Source organism: Orcinus orca, chromosome 16, assembly GCF_937001465.1.
Source record: "Orcinus orca chromosome 16, mOrcOrc1.1, whole genome shotgun sequence".
In the NCBI taxonomy this organism is placed as follows: domain Eukaryota; kingdom Metazoa; phylum Chordata; class Mammalia; order Artiodactyla; family Delphinidae; genus Orcinus; species Orcinus orca.
In genome coordinates, this window is record NC_064574.1 from 6,361,664 (window position 1) to 6,381,745 (window position 20,082).

Here is a 20,082-nt window from a genome sequence, read left to right on the forward strand (position 1 = left end):
GGCTCTCCTCATGGCAATCTTTCCTACTCGCCGTCTGCCGATACACACAGATCGCAGAGCTGCAGGGCTCATTCATAAAGGGAAGGAAAAAGTTAGCTGTAAACAGTTAACCTGAATATTAAGACTTTTCTAGTGCACTTGCCTTTCCCTCTCTCTCAAAAAAATAAAAGAAAAAAACAACCAACCCAAAACAAAACTTTTCAGACCAAAAGAACCAGAGAGTTAATGGTCTGAATTCATCTGTGATCTGACTACCAAAGAATTTAAACCATTGAGTGCTGGCAATGTCTTTCAGTAGAAAACTTTATTTTGTCTTTTAAGAGTAGGCAAACATGTCTTACAGTATTATCAATACCAGAGCTCCACACTCAGGAAGTTAATTTACACACCAGCCCCGAAGAGTAAAGCAGAAAAAGCATTCGGGATTGCAGGGCAAAAACACAACAGACTCTCATTTCAGATACTTACCGATCAGGAATTTTGAACTACATGAAATAAAAAAGCAACACCTCAAACCTATGGCTACTGGGGGCACCAGCTCCAAGTACTTCCCAGGCAGGGTACCTGGGTTCTAACTTGAAGGCCACACATGCATCACCCACTTGGGCTTTGCCCACAAAGGCCTGTCACTCAGAACACGAACACCCCTGTTCCAGTCACCAGGACATCTGCCCTGCAGAACTGAAAAGCACTGGAATGTCCAAGACAGGAATGAAGGAAGCAAAAGAAAAACACATTCAAACTCTGCCCACCAATGCTTGGAGAGACTGCTGCTAGACAATCCACACAGCAGAAATACTCCCAGCTCAGGGGTTCCTCTCTCCAAAGGGGCAAAATTTCTGCATTTCCCACAGGGCATCTGCAATCACAAATCAAAACCCAATGATGATGCTGAGCAGGGCAACCACTTCAGAGCTTACGGGGTGGGCAAGGGGAGAGACGGACAAAGGGAGCTTAGTAGACAATCTTCTAAATATTTTATTACAAAATACAGTACAGGGCTCGTAGAATGTTCCCCAATGTTCTCTAATACATACACTGCTGAATGAAGCACTGCAAAATACCTGGCAGTTGCCCACATGAATCTAAGATCTTAGAGTTACAGACAAAACCTGTAACCGGCAGTGGAATGGAGAGATGGACAGTCACCGTGGCCGCCAGGCTCCTGACTGCTGAACAATGACATCGTTTTCTTCAGGGGTTGAAATCCACATCCATGGCTGACAACCCACTGAAAGCTGGGACCCAAATTCGTACAGAGATGAGGCAGAGTGGAGAGAAGACAACTCTGGACAACCCACAAGTCTCCAGCCACTACTTCTTATTCCTGGGCTTTAGCTCTTCGGCTGCGTTACGTAGGAAAATGTAATTTTTCTTTTGGGGGTTATAAAATTCATGTCCCTAAAGGGGAAAAAAAACAGTACCTTAAAAATTGATTAAAAATCCGGTTAGCATTTTGTGGGCACTTTTAACATGCCAAGTCCTGTGCTCCATGCATGATGTGTAATCTCTCTGGAGGAATAAAACAGGTAAATGGAGAGAAATAAAAGTCAAATGTTAAACAAAAACTTTAATCCTCAGAGTAAAGGTTAAGGACTTGGTGGAAATGTCTTCAATGTGCCCCTTAGAAGGATGATTTTCTACATATTTATCTTTTCAGCACTGAGACTTTTGTCAACCTTCCACCACTTTAATGCCAAGATGACTCCCCCTCAGTGAGCACAGCCTGGGGAGGGGAGGATGGCGGAGGATGAGCTGGAGGTTTCTCAGCACAGGAGACTTCTGGTCTGTGACGTCACAGGGAGCGGGGCAAGTCCCAGGATGCGCCATCGCAGACGCGGAGGGAGGTGAAGTGCAGGTGTCATCGTGTCTGCTTGCGCCTGTGCTGAGGAGGAAGCGGGGCTGTGTGACACTGGGGGAGTCGGAAGCACCCAGCTCAGGCCAGGCTAGAAAGGGCTGTGAACAAGCTGAGGCCTGTGAAAACTGTCCCACAGGGAAAAGGAATGGCAGCCACAAAGCTAAGTGACAATGACAGGACTTATGTTTCAGGAAGACAGCAGAGTGGTGTGGGTAAGACAGATGAGTGGAAACCCGAGGTAACCAAAAGGCCTGGAACAGGGAGGTGGGAAGCGCCTCTGGGTGCGTTCTGCCGCCTGCAGTGCAACGATATGCTTTATTCTCACTCCTTGACAGTTACGCCAAGATAGTTCTAGAAGTTCTGCTCACCCAATGACCATTAAGTCTCATCGTAATACACAAAGTGCAGCTTTTCGGAACAGTTACGCTCAAGCAACAAGCTAATAATATTAATCATATGTGGGGATAACTGTCCTTCAACTAAGAACAATGGAAAATTCGTAAGCAACTTTAAGTTAAAAGATTATAATTTAAGTGTTCCACGGTTGACATTAATTGCTCAGATGAATTAATTCTGAGTGGCATTCAAAGCGATGAGCTTTGATTTGACACTGCTTACAATTTACAATTATTTTTTCAACGCCTGAAACACACAGAGCCATGAGTGTGATGTGAGTTAAACATGGAGTTTTTATGTGGCGGCAGGCTGAGCAGGTGAAGAAGCGGAGATCCATCGAAGAGGCCCACAGGGAAACTGAGGCCTCAGGCCACAATCTGGGTCCAACCCCAGCCAGGCAGAACCAAAAAAGCACACACTTTGCAAGACTGAGTGCGTGGCTTCCACAGGTGAATGGATAAACAAACTGTGATACATCCAGATACCATGAAATACTACTCAGTAAAAACAAACTAGTGACACAAGAGCAAAAAAGAGTACACAGTATATGAAGCCGCCTATATAAAATTCTAGAAAACCGCAAATCCCCTATAATGACAAAAAGCAGATCACTGTGTGCATGAAGGAAAGGATTACAAGGACACAGAGACTTCTGGGGGAGACACAAGTGTATGTTATCTTGACTGTGGCGAAGGTTTCCTGGGTATATACACAGATGCTGAAACTGATCAAGCTACACTTTAAATGTGTGCAATTTACTGCCTTTCAATTACAACTCAGTAAAGTTGCTGGAAAAAAAAGGCAGCTATGCGGCTCACATAAGCAAACGCTCAGAGAGAGTGCGCCTCCCACAGGCCTGAGCAGGCATCACAACACTGCGCTGAGCGGGCGAGATGTACCGCAGGTGAAGTGGACAGAGCTCCGTGACTGCCCAGCTCTTCTGAGAAAGAGAACCCAAGGCGACTCCAAGACCGACACCCCACTGCCCAGGAGGTGTCTGCCTCAAAGAGGAACGAACACAGGAGAAGCAGCAAGCGGGAGGGTACCGCGGGGGCGGAATCCACCAGATTTTGATCTCCTAGGTTAAGGTGCTTAGGGGGTAGCCAGGGGCGGACATCCCGTTGGGACTGGAACACCGGAAGAAGTGGGGAGCGAGGTCAGGAGCCAAGTTAGACATGAAAGAGTCACCTGCTTAGGCTGGAAGAGCTGCTGCTTCGTGAATGCAGACGCGCCTCGAGGACCCGAAGGAGAACCACAGAAAAAGGCCTGCGTACAAGAGGTGGGCAGAGAGCAGAAGCCACCAGAGATGGCAAGGAGCAGACAGGAGTAGGAAGACAACATACAACGGAAAGCTCAGAGAAACCAAGGGGAGGGCTTTGTGAAGGAAAGAGGAAGGGATGGACCGGTGCCCAGCACAGACAGCAAGGAAGCTTCTGGACTGGACAAGAAGAAAGGCAGCAAGAACCTGACTACAGTCCAGGAAACTGAGGAGGAGACAGAGGTGGGGGAACAAAGAGGGCAGGGGGTCACCACTCTGGACAAGTTTAACAGAAGGGAAACCAGGCTTCTTAACACTTGTGTTAGAAGAGCCGGTGTGCCTACAGACGGGGGAACGAGACAGGGGACAGGTAGAGAAGAACGAAGGGGGGAGGGGGAGAGGGAGAGGGAGAGGGAGAGAGATGTGTGCTGTGTGTTGTGTGTGTCTCGGGGAAGGGAGGGGGGCAGGGCCAGGGAAGACAGACACGTTGTGGATGTGAACAAGGAAGACACTACGGCTATGGAGCCCAAGTACCCAGGTCTGCTCTCTTTACCATCACACTGGGATGACTCCAAAACACAGCCAGGACCCTGTCAGTCCCTAACTTCCCTCCTCCCCACACAGCAAACAAGCAAAGAGCCAATGCCTCTGGTGGAAGCCCCACGGCCTTGCTGAGCCCTCTTCACTCTCGCCCAACAACCCCTGGCATCACTGGACGACTGGACCCCCCAGAGTGGCGGCCGCTGGGTTTACAGTGACCAAACACTTGACGTGGGCACGTTCTCAGAGAAAGGATGGGAGGGAGGCCCTGCTGTTCCCTTTGCAGTCAGGTGACGGTGACATGCCATTTGCAGACACACAGCGTGTCTGTGGAGGCCTTGCGACTGAAGCCCAGGCCTTCCGACTCCAGAGCCTGGCTCTGCTGCCTGAAGGGGCCCAACGCAGGTTTGGGAATTCTCACCTTTGACCAGTCGTAGCTGGAAGCATATGCAAATATGTTTCCATTGTGATTGAAGCAGCAAGCCGATATCGGTTGATCTAACTGTTCCGAAGTTTTTAGTTTTGTTCTGGCATCTTTGTCCCAAAAGCTGAATCTACCATCAGATCCCACAGTTGCAAGGGTGCCATGAACAGGATGGAACGCAATTCCATTCACCTACAAATGATGGATATGTACAATGAGAAGCAGAGGCAGAGGAGGGAGGAGAAATCAGGTTCTCGCCAATGCAGACTTCCTGGTTCAGTCAGGACACAAAATGGAACAGACCGTCAGTTCAGTAGAGCTGGCGGCCCGCTGATGACAAGAGAAACTAGCCCCACTTCCTGAACCAATCGGCAGCCCAGGACTGAATCTCGTCTCTTGTTCAAAACACGAGTCAGCAGAGGTTAATAAGTATGTAAGCTAGTGACACCAAGGAGCAAACCTCAGGAAAATGCCTTTTTCTTTTTCAGCAAACAGCAATTTCTCAGTTTTAGCTAAGTGTATCAACTGTCTACCAGCACTCATACAGGTGGAAGTCGCTCCCCAAAACTCCTAAGCCTGCATTCAGAAACAGAGAGAACGAAGACGGTCAATATGTTCATAAAAACAGAAAACTGAAACCTCTCACGTAAGCCATTTATCTCTGCACGCGAACACACACAATGACAGTGATCTTTTCTGACCCCATAATGACTCAGCTACCCACCTCCAAGTCTAGTTTCTAGACACATTCTCAGGGTTACAGTTTCTAAAAACGTACCGCGTAAATGTCCTGAGGAGCTGAAGTGTTGGTTCCGTTAGATCGATGACATTTAAAGGTGAAGTTATCTTTGGCACTGAAAAACAAAGGCCCAACTTAGTTTTCCTTTTTAAAAAAAAGCCTCAAGTGAAAATCTTCAAGCTGATCAGGCCTCACTTACGGATTCGGGGGGTTGATGTAGTGAATGGCAACTCTCCCCTCAATGCTTCCCAGGGCAAAACCTGTCGGCTTGTTCTGTTTGTCTTTAAAAATAGCCACACAGCGATGCTACAGTTGGGGGAAAAAGTATATCATCACAATGGAAGCTGTAACATTCCATAACTAACGTGACTGTACACAGCTTTTACCCCATCTTCGGGTTTTGAAAGAACCAGAAACAGTATTTCTCAAATACGGTAAAGAAGATAATTTCTATTCCTCCGGTAAGCGTTATTTTCCTTTTACTCAGCCACATGATTTTATGAATAAACCTCGGACCAAGTGCTTCCATCCAGGCACCGTTCTCCCTCTGCCACCCTGAAGGCCCTGCTGTCACTGCAGCGTGGCACGCGGCCCTCAGAGCCCCACCAGGTCCTTTTCTGGTGCTGGCCCCCTGGTGGGTCGGGAGAACATGTCACTTTGATTCACAGCCCACCACTGACTAGGTGAGTGCCCTCCAGCAAGTCACCCAACGTTCCAGAGCCTCTGCGTCCCCAACTGGAAAAGGGAAGTAGTGCCTGCCTGTGGAGCACGGGGGACCAAGGGTCAAGCATACAGTGGACGCGGCCAGAAATTTCTAAACCGTGAATAAGCTATGCAAAAGCCAGACACTACACTCGATCCAACGCTGAGTTTGAGGGCCCAAAGGAGGGTTTCCTGGACTCCACAGAAGATCCCACAGAAACAGCCCACGGCCCAGCCTCCAGGGGTAAAGGAGCACAGATCCACATTCTTATTGTCAATCAAGAAGAGGTGCATTAAATGTGGACGCAGGGAAGGAGAGAAATGAACAGATCTGAAACCACATACAGGGTAGAAGTGAGCTTGGTGGTTGATGACATGGGAGAGGAGGAGAGGAGGGAGAGTGAATCAAGGACGACTCCTGATTTCTGGCTTAGACAGCTAAGGGGCGGAGGTGCAGAGCACACAGGGAAGAGCAGGCTGGGGTGGTGGGGAGGGGCAGGTAAAGACTGCTCACTCGGCACACACAGAATGCCTTCTATTCAGGCCTGGCTGCAGGTGCCAGGAATGAGGCAGCAACAAACAAAATCCCTGCTCTCACTGTGTCTATGCTCTGGTCAAAAAAACAAGATGAGTAAAATCTACACGTATGTATATATAAGACACACACACGTATCTCTCTATATATAGCCTGGGGAGAATGAGCAGGGAGGATCCTGAGAAGAGGTAACATGATCTGCAGAAAGTGGTCCTGGGTTTGGCATGGGATGCTCTGGGGCTGAGACATGAGGAGGATGCAAAGGAGCTGCCAGACTGTGGGTGTCCTTGTCAGGAGCACAGAGGCAAGGCCTGCTGGGGATCCAAGTCTCCAGCCCACAAGGCGTACCTAAGCAACAGCAACGGCCGGCAGATGTAGAGGAGCCAGTGGCCAAGGGCAGATGCCTGGGGAACCTCAACATGCAGCAAGAAGCAGCAAGGAAGACAAAGCAGCAACCAGAGAGGCAGGACGCAAGAGGCTGGCATTACAGAAACCAAGGAGAGGTTTAAGAATATGTGATAAGAACAGCAGTGAATGCTGCTGCCACGGTAAGATGAGGGTTGATGAGTACCCACTGGAGCTACTGATTAGAAAGCCATCACTGGCCATGCCAGAAACAGTTTCAGCGGAGTGACGGGGGCAGAAGTCTCAAAGGAGGGTGAGAGATGAATGGGACGTAAGGGAACCAAGGAAGCTCACGTAAGACACTTACTTGACTTCAAAGGGAAAAAGGGACGGAGGTGGCAGAGGATGTGGGGGTCAGAAGAAGCTTGTTTCCTAGGATTGGACTTGAGCCTGGTTCAGTGCCAATGAAGTACAAGAAGAGGGGAGATGAGATATAGGAGAGAGGCAGGTGGTTGACAACCTAAGGCTCCTGAGAAGGCTCACCTAACAGCTGGGAAAAGGCAGGGAAGATGCAGGTGTAGCCAGAGTTCTAGATGCAGCAGGAGGAAGATGGGGAAGTTCCCAACCATCAGCTTCTATGTTCTCGGAGGGAGCGTCCAGGGGTCTGAAGAGAGTGAAGGAGATCTAAGAATCCGTGGCAGGTGAAGACCAAGCTAAAGACGGAAGCTGTGGATTCACAATGGAACCGATCCACCGAGGTGTGCACCCATTCAGCAACATGCAGCGCACCCGGGGGATGTTTGCAGAAGATGGTATTTACTCACTAAATATTTGTGTTTAAATTCACCCCCTTTTGAATGCCGGAAAGTACAACGATTTCCATATGTGGCCACATGGCCAGATTGCCTGCGACAAGTGCTAAACATGAGCTTCTTGATTTGACTTGTGACTCACCTGATGTTTCAGTGGAGATTCTATCCTCCTGAATTCAGAAGGTTGATTCTCTAACTGATAGACAATCAGTCCCCTCTCTGCAGTTGCCACCACAGCCATAGGATATATCTGGGAAACAGGGGAAAGCAGAGACATGCTTAAAGTGGACTGTACTCTTTTTTATACCAAAGTATTAGATCAATTTTTTTTAGAGTCGCAAAAAGTAAGCCTGAATTTTTTTTCAAGCTTAACAGTTCAATGATATTATCACATTTCAAGGTAACCTAGAGAAATCATATTTGAAAGTAGAACATTCATATCTTTTTAAAAGACTCATTTTTTAAAACTACAAAGTATACATTTAGAAAATGTACTGAGAAATAGAGAAGAAATGAACATCACCTCTCTCACCCCATCAAATGATAACTGTTGTTAGCATTATGGTATGTTAACCCCCGTCTTTTTTCCTGAACATTATACAGGTGTGTATATGCATGTTTCTGTATAATGCTGATCCTTCACTCAAAGCATGTTTAGTGAGCACCGCCCCACACATTTTCCACAGAACACTAGCAGTGGCCACGTATCTAACATTCCCTCAAATGAACCCACAACAGGGTTCACTTAACCATGTCTGTCTTGTTGGCCCACTGGGTCACTTCCCATGTTTTACTATATTATAGAAAACAAAAAACATTTGCATCTTTACTTTTCTCATGATAAATTCCTAAAAGTGGAATTACTGGGGCAGTTGGTATAAAACTTCAACTTATTGCTAAACCAACAGAGCAGTTCTTTACTTTCTATCCCGCTCACTCAGAGACAGTCACCAAAGCTCTAGCACCACACCACAAAGTTACTGCCAGTCTCCCTACAGCCACACAGTGCACGTCATTCTGGGGACAGCATGGCACGTGGCTATCTGCGTGTGTTCATACAAGTGACTAAAAAAATGCGACATCTAGTTTTCTGTAATTCTGGAACATATGCAGCACAAAAATCTACAGATTTAAGATGACTGAGGCAATCCAAACTACATCCCACATCTATTCCTAAAGTTTGAAGGGTTTTTACGTTACCCTCTGATTGCAAGATATCATAAGGTAAGAAGTGCCTTTTTTTTTTTTAAAGGAAATAATTATCATTAAGTTAAAAATTCCTTACCATGTCAGCACAGTAACACCTTTCAGGGAGTTGTAAAACCATCATAGGATTTGATGATCGTGTATCCCAAAACTAAAAGACAAAAAAAAAAAAAAAAAAAAAAAAACCCCACAAAAACCCAATAAGTGACCATTCAGAGCTGAAGTCCAAATAGTGCAAGAATAAATGTCGGGCTTCCCTGGTGGCGCAGTGGTTAAGAATCCACCTGCCAATGCAGGGGACACTGGTTCAATCCCTGGTCCAGGAAGATCCCACATGCCACGGAGCAACTAAGCCCGTACGCCACAACTACTGAGCCTGAGCGCCAGACCCGCGAGCCACAACTACTGAGCTCGTGTGCCACGACTACTGAAGCCCGTGGTCCGCCACAAAAGAAGCCACCGCAATGAGAAGCCCACGTACCGCAACGAAGAGTAGCCCCCGCGCAGCAACGAAGGCCCAATGCAGCCAAAAATAAAATTAATTAATTAATTTAAAAAAAATAAAATAAAATAAACGCCAATCTTGGTCAGGCCATGCAGTCCCTCAACAGTATATTATACCTTCAAAGTCTTATCCCAGCTCCCGGTCATCACACAGCTGTAGTTTGGTGCTTTGATCCAGTGTATAGTTTTAACAGGAGCATCGTGCTTTCAAGATAAAACCAAAACACACCAAGGTGAATGTAATAATATGCTACACAGCTTTGGTTCTGGAAATTCAAAGAGAAGGAACCTTAAATACTGAGGTCACACCAAACAGAAACCAAAGGATAGTTCAGCTCTTCCCCATGACCAAAACATTCAATGTAACATCAAGAGCATGTATCTACCTTCCATTCTAACAAAATTTAATTTGACTTTAACCATAATTAACTAGCATGTGAGAGTGAAAGGGGGAGACATTCAGGAGTAACTCATAGGGAACTCCACCACAGTTGTATCACTTAGATGACACGCATTCAGAGACTGAGGAGATGCTTCTAGCACACAGTACTGCAACCTCACGGTACGCAACACCTTCCTGAAAACGTCTCAGTGTCAAGAGGCTCTTCCTCACCAGGCCAGACCCTCTGGTTCCAGGTTCTCTCATCTTCCTCATTTCTGCTTTTCTTAGCAGTCTTCTCACAGAACCTGCCTGCTGTCCCGAGCAGACTGTAAAAGCTCCTGGCGTGTGGAAGGGTCCTTCTTACTCACTGCTCTATCTCTGCTCCTAAGGACAGTGCCTGGAGTATCACAGGCATTCATTCAATACAGACTTGTCGAATGAATGTGTGACCAAATGCAGTTGGTACAAGGCAAGCCGCACACGGGTGTCAGAATGCTGAGGATGAGCTGTACCATTTACAGGTTTTAATGTCACTAGCTCCTTATTATGCCCTCCCCATTCACACACTACGGAAGACCCATGACAGAACAATTTATGAAACACTAGATAAAACGAGAATGTGTACAAGATTGGTGTCATTTTTGTGCTACAGAGGTTTCTGGTATATTTAAATCTAATTGATTTGGAATGGTCAAACTGCATCTTTCCTATAATAGAGAATTATTGTAATTAAGGGATCATTGCAACCCTGGGCACCAGCCTTGCCCAGCCTTCCTGCAGAGGGTAAGTTTTTACTACCTGTGCTATCTGTATCGCCTGGTTACTGTTGAGGTCCCACATTTTGGCAGTTTTATCACACGACGCCGTAAATACTTTGCTCCCATCCTAAAATAAAATAGAAAAAAATCTGACATGCTAAGAAAAATAAAACGTCTATATGAACATCTAGGTATCAGACTGAACATACCGAGGCAGGTTTTATTTTGCAATTTTAATTTTTCCAATTATTTGGGGGCCAGAGTATTGCAAGCTACAGCATCATATACAAAACACATTTTCTGCTCTTTTTAATTGTTAATTTTTTCTAAGAGATAATATGTAAAAATGTTAAAAAAACTTGAACAGCATTTAGAATTATAGAGTGAAAACGAAGTCTCTCCTGACCCCAGCTCGCCGCTCAGAGGCAGCCATAGCCACTGGCATGTCCTCCAAGAACAGCCTTTGTACATCCTGTATCGATGTGTATTACCTACCAGGAGCCACTTCAAAATTTTTTTCTTATTTTCATCAATTTCAAGCCTTCACAAAAGTTGCAAGAATAATACAATGAATACCCATAAACCTATCACCTAGATTCACCAACTGTAAACACTTTGCCACATTTACTGTATCTCTTTCTACCCCCGCATTCCCTCTCTGTACCACATGTACAATCATGATTATTTTTCAGCTCAGTATCTCATAGCATTCGAAAGTGCATGCAATAAAAGTACGCTAATTTATGATAGTCACTGGTCCAATGTAAACTATAGAATAGCTTAAAAAATTGGCAGTCACTGTATAGTAGTTTTAAAATACTCACACACAGAACTCATAAAGTAGGTTAGTCAACATGAAGCACAAGGTAATTTAAAAACAAAAAGTACTGAGTTGAAAATTCTAGACCAGCTGTCAACAATTTTTTTTTCTTAAAGGGCCATATAGTAAATATTTTAGTCTTTGCAGGTCAAAAGGTCTCTGTTGCAACTCCTTAACTCTGCTGTTGTAGCTTGAAAGCAGCTGTACACATTATGTAAATGAATGATGTGGCTGTGTTTCAAGGAAAGTTCATTCACAAAAGTTGGTAATGGGTCAGATCTGGCCCATGGGCCACAATTTGCTGAGCCCTGCCCTACAGTACTTCACTTCTGGTCCCACAGCTCAAAGGTTTGCCACTGCCTCCCCCAGCAAAAACTTCTCCCCATTTGCAGTCGCCAGCCCCCATGTGAAAGGAGAGAAAACCGTGCTCTCTATTGATGAAGCTACGGGGCAACCCCACAAACCCTTGCAAAGACGACAATGTATGGAGAGGGGTGCCCCGAGGCTGAGTGAAACACTGGCCCCTTAACCCATAAAACGCCAATCCTACCAGCTGCAGGATGCCAGGCCGCAGTGGACATACTGAGACAGAGGCCAGTCTATCTAACGGCTGGGGCACAGAAACGAGATTCCCAAGTGCTCTCGACTCAGCTCCTCTCAGGTCCACCTGCTGTGGCCAGACTGACCGTCCTCAGACTGCCAGAGAATCTCCCTCACCAAGTTTTGGCTTTTATGCCTCAAGCGCTAACTGTGGCTCTTCTGTGCTTCTGTGCCTTTCCACACCTGCCCTTCTCTCCCAGGCTAGCTCCTATTCCTGTAAGCCCCTGTGAGGGAGGCTGTTAAGTGCGTGGGCTCTGGAGCCGGGAAGGTCCAAGTCTGGGCTCAGCCTTTCACCCCCTATATTCCCTCAAACAAGTCTCTTAACCGCTTCCCACAGGTGCCCCGCTAGTCTTTACGGGGCTGAATCTAGCTGTCACTGATTTCCACTACCTGAAATCCTTCTGTTCCTCTCTGTCGGTCTTAAGAGATCATGAGTTCCATAAGCACAGGATTTGCCTACCTCGCCTACTTTGACTTCCACTATATCCCAAGTGCTTAGCATACAATAGGTGCCAGACAATTATTTGAACTAAATAATGTTATTACCTGTTGTAAAACTATTATTATCGTCATCTTATAAGTGAAAAAACATCCTCACAGAGATTAAATAACTTGGCAAAGTCAAAAAGTGGAGATACAGCCGAAATTTGAACCCAGGCCTGGAATGGATGAGACAATGCTCTAAAGCTATATAAGCAGATGGTTTACTTTTAAGATTCAGCTCAATTCTTGCCTCTTCTGTGGAGCATTCACAGCCCCCTTCCCAAACTTTATAGCTGCCTTCTGGGTTCTGTCTTCCCAGCACAGCGCATCCTGCCTCTCTCAGAACTCAGCTCACTGAATTGGAACTCTTCATGTCTATGTCTCGATGCCTCCACTAGATGGCGCACAACTCTAATGGTGATGGAGAAAGGAAATAGGCGGTACACATCTTTGTAAAAGCCAACAGCCTGCTCGGTACCATCCGAGCAACAGAATTCCGGTGTCAGTTAATTCTATTTCTTACCATACTTGATAAGAAACTTACAATTCTGATCTGTTAACTGATCAGTAAAGAAAGACAGGCAAAATAAATTAGAAATATTTAAAATCTATTCAAGTTGCTATTTTTCTACAGGTAAATTAAAACTATTATTAGTCTCATAATAACCCAATCAGACATGTCAGAAATACATTTTACAGGTAACAAAAATGCTTTAGAGAAGGCTGTCAGAGCTAATGATTAAAATGGGAGCAACTCTGGCTCCTTAACCATCTCAAAATGTTTATAAATAGTAGAATCATTTCCTATTTGAAAGCTAAGTAAGATCACATAAATGTACGGTGTGAGTAGTTTGATATTTCTCATAAAGGTAAACATATATTACATATGACCCAGCAAGCCCACTATTAGATATTAATGCAAGAGGAATGAAAACTTATATTCACAGAAAATCCAATATACAAATGTTTATAGCAGCATTATTCGTAATGACCCAAAATGGGAAACAACCCAAATGTCCTTCAGCTGGTAGATGGTGAACAAAGAGTGATACATCCATACCATGGATTACTACTCAGCAATAAGGAAGACAAACTACTGCCAGAGACAACAACCTGGATGGACCTCAAATGCAGTGTGCTCAAAACAGCCCGATTCAAAGGGCTTCTGTTTATGACATTCTAGTAAAGGCAGAACCACAGGGACAGAAAACACATCAGTGGTTTCCAGGGACTGGGGGCTGAGGATTTGACTACAAAGGGCAGGAGGATATCCTTGGGCTGATGGATCTCTTCTATATTTTGACCACAACTCTATGCATTTCTCAAAACTCACAGAATCATACACTAGAAAGGTTCAATTTTACTGTTTGCAAATCACATCTAGTAAAAAAAATTTGCATGAGCCTGAGGAGGGACCTTGAGGCTTAGCTTCCTCAGCACAGCTGCCCCAGACTCTCAGTCAGGCCCCTTTGTTTTCTCACTTCTGCAGGGTTCCGCTGTTAGCAGAAGGGAGGAGAGAAAGGCTGGGATGTCAATCCTGGGCTCCTCCTGTAGGGAGGGGTGGGTCCTCCACAGCTGCAGCTCTTGCTGTGTGACTTCACCATCCCTGCTGGTTTCCTTGTAAATGGTACCTTCATTAAACTCCCCAATCACCCACCCACTCCCCCAAAAAGAAAAATAAAGAAGAGCTCAGAGCTGAATAAACTTGAACACATTTACTTACATTGCTGATGTTCAGGATTTGGGAGGAAAAAGACTTCCAAAAAAACAAACTATTTCAGAAGTTTAATAATGGAAAAGGATTGATTCTTTCCCTAGGACTTATTTTCTGGGACAGTAATTTCTAATTTTAAAACAACATAAGCTCATGGCACATGTAGAGGTAGGAAAGGCTTTAAAAAATTGTCTAGTCCCTTGCTCAAGGAAATATGTCAATAAACTAATGGATTTTTTAATGCAAGAAAAGCTTTCAGAGAGATTAAAGTTAACATGACTAAAGTTAACTGACTACATTATGAGTATCAATAAATTACTATATTTAAATTCAGAAACAGCACTTCTACAATGTGTATACATACTTGCTATTTGTGTTTCAGGTTATATAAAAACATATACATTTATATACACTCTGAAAACATGAAAAAACTGAATGAAACTTACATCACTCCAGCAGACATCTAGCACAGGCCCAGTGTGCATCTGTTGGGCTTTTGGGATAGTCTGTCCACTGTCTTGAACTTCCCAGCATCGAACCTATAATAATAAAACAAATTAACACAAACAGCCAATTACTGATACATTATATGCATTTTAAGCCCTTTGCTCCAAGCCATAATCAGATAAACATAAATTTACATTATAGACACTTTTTTCCGATCAAATGAACAATCATAAAATGAATAATACTTGGCGCCAGCACAGATAAGCTGAGACTTGTACTACTGGCAGATGTGTAAGTTGGTACAGCTCTTCTGGAGGATATTTATCTGAAATCCTTAAGTCTGTACCCTGTGTCTCAACTATTTCGGGACTTGAAGATTTCCCATGATGTACTTTACATGCGTTATCTGAATTAATCTCTACAACAGCTAAAGCTCTGTGAACTTACTGTCATCTCCATCTCATGAAACAGGACACGAGGCTTAACTAAGATAACTGGCCCAGGTCCCATATCTAAGAGAGTGGCAAAGCCACTATGTGTTTATCCGATTAGGAATGCGGTTGAATGTTTCAAGATTACTCCAGCAGGCCACTTGCACTCCTTTGTGAAGTGCCTCTAAACACCCTTCGCCTATTTTTCTACCAGAGTTTTTATCTTTCTTTTCATATGCTATGATTTCTTTTTGGTAAGTATAGTGTCTGTGCAGGATTTATGCTATATCTAAAGGTGAAAAAACTTTAACATATGCCTGAAGAACATTTGCAGGATGCCTAGAAGGGAAATTTGTACATACCGTCATGGACAACTTTTATTTTCAATGAATACTACAGACCTGGGAATATACTTCAAGATACTGAACTAGAGTAGGAATTTTTGAATGCCGCATATGATCCTGCTTTCTTAACAAAAATCGGCACAAGAAGGGATGCCTGCCATTCAGACGGGTTCACACTCTAAACTCGGTGCTTTAAAAAAGCCATGAATAAGCCTGAACTCTCTGCTTCACTCACTTGGAGCAAAAAACAACAACAACAACAAAACAGCTAACACTAACTGTGCCGATACAAAGAGATATGCCAGAGAGAACGCGCAAACGTTTAAGGAGCACTTACATCGTTAGCCCACGACCCTGCAATAAGGAAGTTCCCCGGCAAGGCTGGCGGGCTAAAAGATAGACAACCAATGCTATCATCAGGAGAGGATGTTACTTCAATATCCTGGGGTGGAAAAAGTCCGTGTTAAAATGTATACATCGTCACAATTCAATTCAAAACTGCCTTCTTTCTCACTAGCACCTCATGGTGGCCTTCCCTTGTGTCAAGAGCTAAGTGAATTAGACCTTTCTTACTTTGATAAAAAAGGGGAGTGTAACTAAGCCAGTGAAAGCACTGGTGCTGCTGGATTACAAGCAGCACTCTCAAAGGCAGGCCCACAACCATATTTCCCAGACGATGGCCCACCCGGTCACTCTTGCCCCGAAGTGCTCAATCACAGCATCACCTGCCTCCCTCCGCCACAGAAATTCTGAGTCAACAGTTGTGGGCTGGGCCCTAGGAACATGCAATTTTAACAGGCATCTCGAGCGATTCCAGTGATCAGGAATGTCAGGGGGAATAGGACACTCGTCCAGGGGACACACAGTTTCTCTGCTCCAGTATTTGAGAAAGCAGCCTGGACAAAATTTCAGAGTTTTCACCCCCAAAGGAGGCTCCCAAGCCATCTGGGTTTCTCTCGCTGTCACAAGCGTGGGGCCCCCTGCAGTGTCTCTACAAATCCATGAAGCCTTAGGCGGTACCTTCATAGGGTTGTGATTATCTGCGGCGGCGCTGCCAAACATGCTGGCTCCCCCAGTGCCAAACCCGGAGGCTGCTCCAAACAGGCTCATCTTGGCCCTAAAAAATAATGGGAAAAGTTAAGGACAGGTCCTCTCTTAAGTAATAAACATCACTGAGAGGCAAGATAAAGATAATTAAGTTATGGAAGGGAAATAGAGCATAAATAAATAAATGGCTTGATGTCAGGCTTCTCTCTTCTGAAGAGGTCTAAATATGCGATAAGCAGAGTGCTTTTTAAAAATAAACTTTCTATTTTAGAATAGTTTTTAATGGAAAATTCTTAAGACAGAAGAGTTCCCTGGGCTTCCCCGGTTGCTCAGTGGTTAAGAAGCCGCCTGCCAATGCAGGGGACATGGGTCCGATCCCTGGTCCGGGAAGATCCCACATGCTGCGGAGCAACTAAGCCCGCGCGCCACAACTACTGAGCCTGCGCTCTAGAGCCCACGTGCCACAACTGCTGAGCCCTCGTGCCTAGAGTCCGTGCTCCGCAACAAGAGAAGCCACCACAATGAGAAGCCTGCACACTGCAACAAAGAGTAGCCCCCGCTTGCCACAACTTGAGAAAGCCCGCACACAGCAACAAAGACCCAATGCAGCCAAAAATAAATTAATTAAAATTTTTTTTAAAAAAGAAGAGTTCCCATACACCCCACATCCAGTTTCCTTCTTAACTTTGTCACAATTAATTCACCAATATTGACACATTACAGCAGAGTATTTTTCAGTCACCAGGTAAAATATAAATTCGGTCATTTCTTTTTACACAGTGTCACAGACACGCTGCTGAGCACCTGGAACACAACTGGAAACCAGCAGAAGGCCCCATTCTTCCAGCTTCCCACTTATTGACAGTTCACTGTCTTTGTACTAATTTCCGCACTCTGGATTAGGTCAATATCTCTGCATGAAGTTACTTAGAAAAACAACCAACCCTGGCAGCGATCGTAGGAGTTTAAAAAAAGTAATCCAGGGCTTCCCTGGTGGCGCAGTGGTTGAGAGTCCGCCTGCCGATGCAGGGGACACGGGTTCGTGCCCTGGTCCAGGAAGATCCCACATGCCACGGAGCGGCTGGGCCCGTGAGCCGTGGCCGCTGAGCCTGCGCGTCAGGAGCCTGTGCTCCGCAATGGGAGAGGCCACAACAGTGAGAGGCCCGCGGACCACAAAAAAATAAAAATAAAAAAAAAGTAATCCATTTTGGTCTGCTTAAGTAGCAAAAGGTTTGGCATTATGTTTTGGACATTTGCCCAGCAAGAATCTCCCCACTTTGAGTTTTCTCCTGGGCACCATAGTCTAGTAGGCCCACCTGGGTTAGAGCCATGCCTCTGCCACTCACCAGAGCTGGGACCCTAATCTCACCAAGCCTCATTTTCCCTATCCTGCAAACATAGAGAATATTAACAGCTTCTCCAGGGCTGTTCTGAGGATCAAATCAGATTATCTATGTAGAAAGCGCAGTGTCTAGTGCACAGTGGGTCATAAACAACGTTCCCTTTTTTCCTTCCAAGGAGAAAGTCTATGTATTATAACTCTGATGCCTCACATACACTGATGCCACATTTTCAATTCTGTCATTGGTTAGTAAATTTTTACACCCAGAAGCCTACCATATCAGCAACCTCTCCCAAAGGAGGCTAGCAGCTGAGTGACAAAAGTGACTAACCCAGTAACATACAGCTCATGTGACAGGAGATAACAACAGTAGCATCTCTTAAGAAGACAACATAGAATGGGAAAACTGTGAGGAATTCTGGGGAGGTATTTGAATTTCCCGAGCTTTATGAAAAATAATCAAGTGTAGACCTACTAGGTCTATGAAAGCATTAGTATCTCAGAAAGCAACCTGTGCGAGGCCGTGGTGCTTGCTGACCACCTCTGCCTCAAATGTTTGAGATGTATTTGAAACACCAGTTAACTGCACAAGCACACAAAGGAATGAAGGGCTTCTGCAGTCAAGTCCAGGAACTACATATATGATTTAGGCACATTATTTAGCCTTCATTTTCTCATCTGTAAAAACAGACCCTGAAATCCACTTCACAGAGTTACGAAAACCAAGTTAGGTTGTACACACAGTGCCTGAAACGCCTGTCCCTTCCTCTCTTCAACCATCAAGTTGGGAGAGAGCATTTCTGCCATTAGGGACGAACTAAGGGAGAAGAACAAGGGCCATCGAGCATTAATCAGCCTACGTGGGCCACATGTTGTGCAGGACACCGAGAACCCTCTAGAAGTTCGGAAGACAAGCATACGTCTCCAGCCTACCGAAGCGCGCGCTCCTTCCCTCCTTGTTGCACCCCAGCTCTGATGGCTTCCTCTCTGCCCATGAACAATGCAAGCTCCTCCCAGCCCTGGAGCATTCCTACCAGCTGTTCCTCCAGCCTGGGGTGATCCGCCCTCCCCCAAACCCCTAGCTGTCTCAGTGTGAATCTTCAGGTCCCACTTCAACAGGGGCCTCCTGCGAACTTTTGAGGGTGATGGAAACGGTCTAAAACCGCACTGTGATGATGTTTACACGACTCTATTAAACTTCCCCAAATCATCAAAATGTACACTTAAAACGGATTATTGTAAGTGACATTCAGTAAAGCTGTTAAAAGCATCTTCTTAAAGGAAGGCCCCTCCCAGAGGCTTCCCTGCCTTCCTAATGTAACACATTGGATCCTCCATCGCATCTCCGTCTTCTTCACAGCACCTGTCCCCATCTGGAACTTGTTAGCAGTCAGTCGCCTCCCCAGGAGAGTGCCAGCTCCACCACGGCAAAGAGCAACCTGGACGCTCCCCTAAAACACACCTGGCCCTCAGCACAGCGCCTGGCGCTTCACAGATACTTGCCAGGGCACAGTGTGTGCACGTGGATACTGGACTACTTGGCGGAGGGAACAGAAACAAAGAACCAGTTTCAGAGAGGGATAAATGCAACAAAGGAGATGAAACCGGTTACCATGGGGGAGACTAAAGGGGGATGGCCTTCCGCAGAAGAACGGTCCGGGAAGGTCAACGAGGTGGCGGCTTGTGTCTGATGAGAAGCCAGACGTGTGACGAGGAAGGGGAGAGGCAACAGAGGCTGCCATCCACTCTGTGACCCTTCCCGGTGCCTCGGTTTCCCCACGAGAAATACGGGGGGGTTAGACCGGAGGTGACCCGTAAGGCCCCTTGCAGCTCTGACGTCCCTCCCAGGGGCCACTAATGGAGTTCGCCAACAGTCCTGCTCGTGCCCCAGCACCTCGCGGCGGGCCGCACTCGCCCGGGAGGACCAGGCCTCTGCGGCGCCATGGCGGCGGGGAACGCGGGGAAGCGGCACGAGGCCTACCTGAGAGTCGCGCCGCGGAGGGAAGCCGGCGGCGGAGAGCGGAAAGAGCTCGGGAGCCTGCGACCCGGCTCGGGCGCGGAGGAGGCAGTAACCAGGTGACTGGAATCCCGGGAGCCTGAGGTCTTCTCACGCCGGTTGAGGAAACAGCCCTAATTACCGCGGAGACATTGCGCATGCGTCTCCGACCCACTTCCTGTGTTGTCCGGAAGGCAGGGAAAGGAAGGAAAAGGCTCCTCCTCCCTGAAGGGAATCGCACATGCGCAGAAGCACTATTGACGCCAAGAAGAAGTCCTCGTGCCAGCAGTTTGCGGATTGGTCGAAAGTTGGTGTACCCGACGCAGCTGCGGAGCGACTGCTCTGATAAATCGGCGGCCCCGGCTGGTGAAGGTTAGTTAACAATTTTCTCTTGTGAAT

At 46.0% G+C, this 20,082-nt stretch overlaps 1 protein-coding gene across 2 annotated transcripts; it reads right to left on the reverse strand.

The window, feature by feature from the left end:
• Window positions 1-960: 960 nt before the first annotated feature.
• On the reverse strand, window positions 961-19,802 carry RAE1 (ribonucleic acid export 1). Of its 2 annotated transcripts, none has more exons than XM_004282304.4 (12): window positions 19,669-19,802; window positions 16,319-16,415; window positions 15,636-15,740; window positions 14,523-14,615; window positions 10,500-10,586; window positions 9,437-9,523; window positions 8,895-8,966; window positions 7,752-7,859; window positions 5,415-5,521; window positions 5,255-5,330; window positions 4,474-4,668; window positions 961-1,401 (listed from the first exon to the last, which is right to left on the reverse strand). In XM_004282304.4, exons 2-12 carry the CDS (start codon window positions 16,406-16,408, stop codon window positions 1,315-1,317), a joined length of 1,107 nt encoding a protein of 368 aa, XP_004282352.1. In that variant the 5' UTR covers window positions 16,409-16,415; window positions 19,669-19,802; the 3' UTR covers window positions 961-1,314. The 2 variants fall into 2 exon arrangements, with proteins under 2 accessions (XP_004282352.1, XP_033266303.1); XM_033410412.2 differs by having other exon boundaries at window positions 961-1,885.
• Between the last annotated feature and the right edge of the window lie 280 nt (window positions 19,803-20,082).

What these genes read in the sequence shown, in the direction of transcription:
- RAE1 (XM_004282304.4), bottom strand. Translation starts at nt 16,408, where the DNA reads ATGAGCCTGTTTGGAGCAGCCTCCGGGTTTGGCACTGGGGGAGCCAGC. An exon ending in ATAATCACAACCCTATGAAG is followed by an intron (nt 15,741 to 16,318) that starts GTACCGCCTAAG and finishes TTTCCACCCCAG; the next exon opens with GATATTGAAGTAACATCCTC. An exon ending in TACATCAACCCCCCGAATCC is followed by an intron (nt 5,331 to 5,414) that starts GTAAGTGAGGCC and finishes TTTGTTTTTCAG; the next exon opens with TGCCAAAGATAACTTCACCT.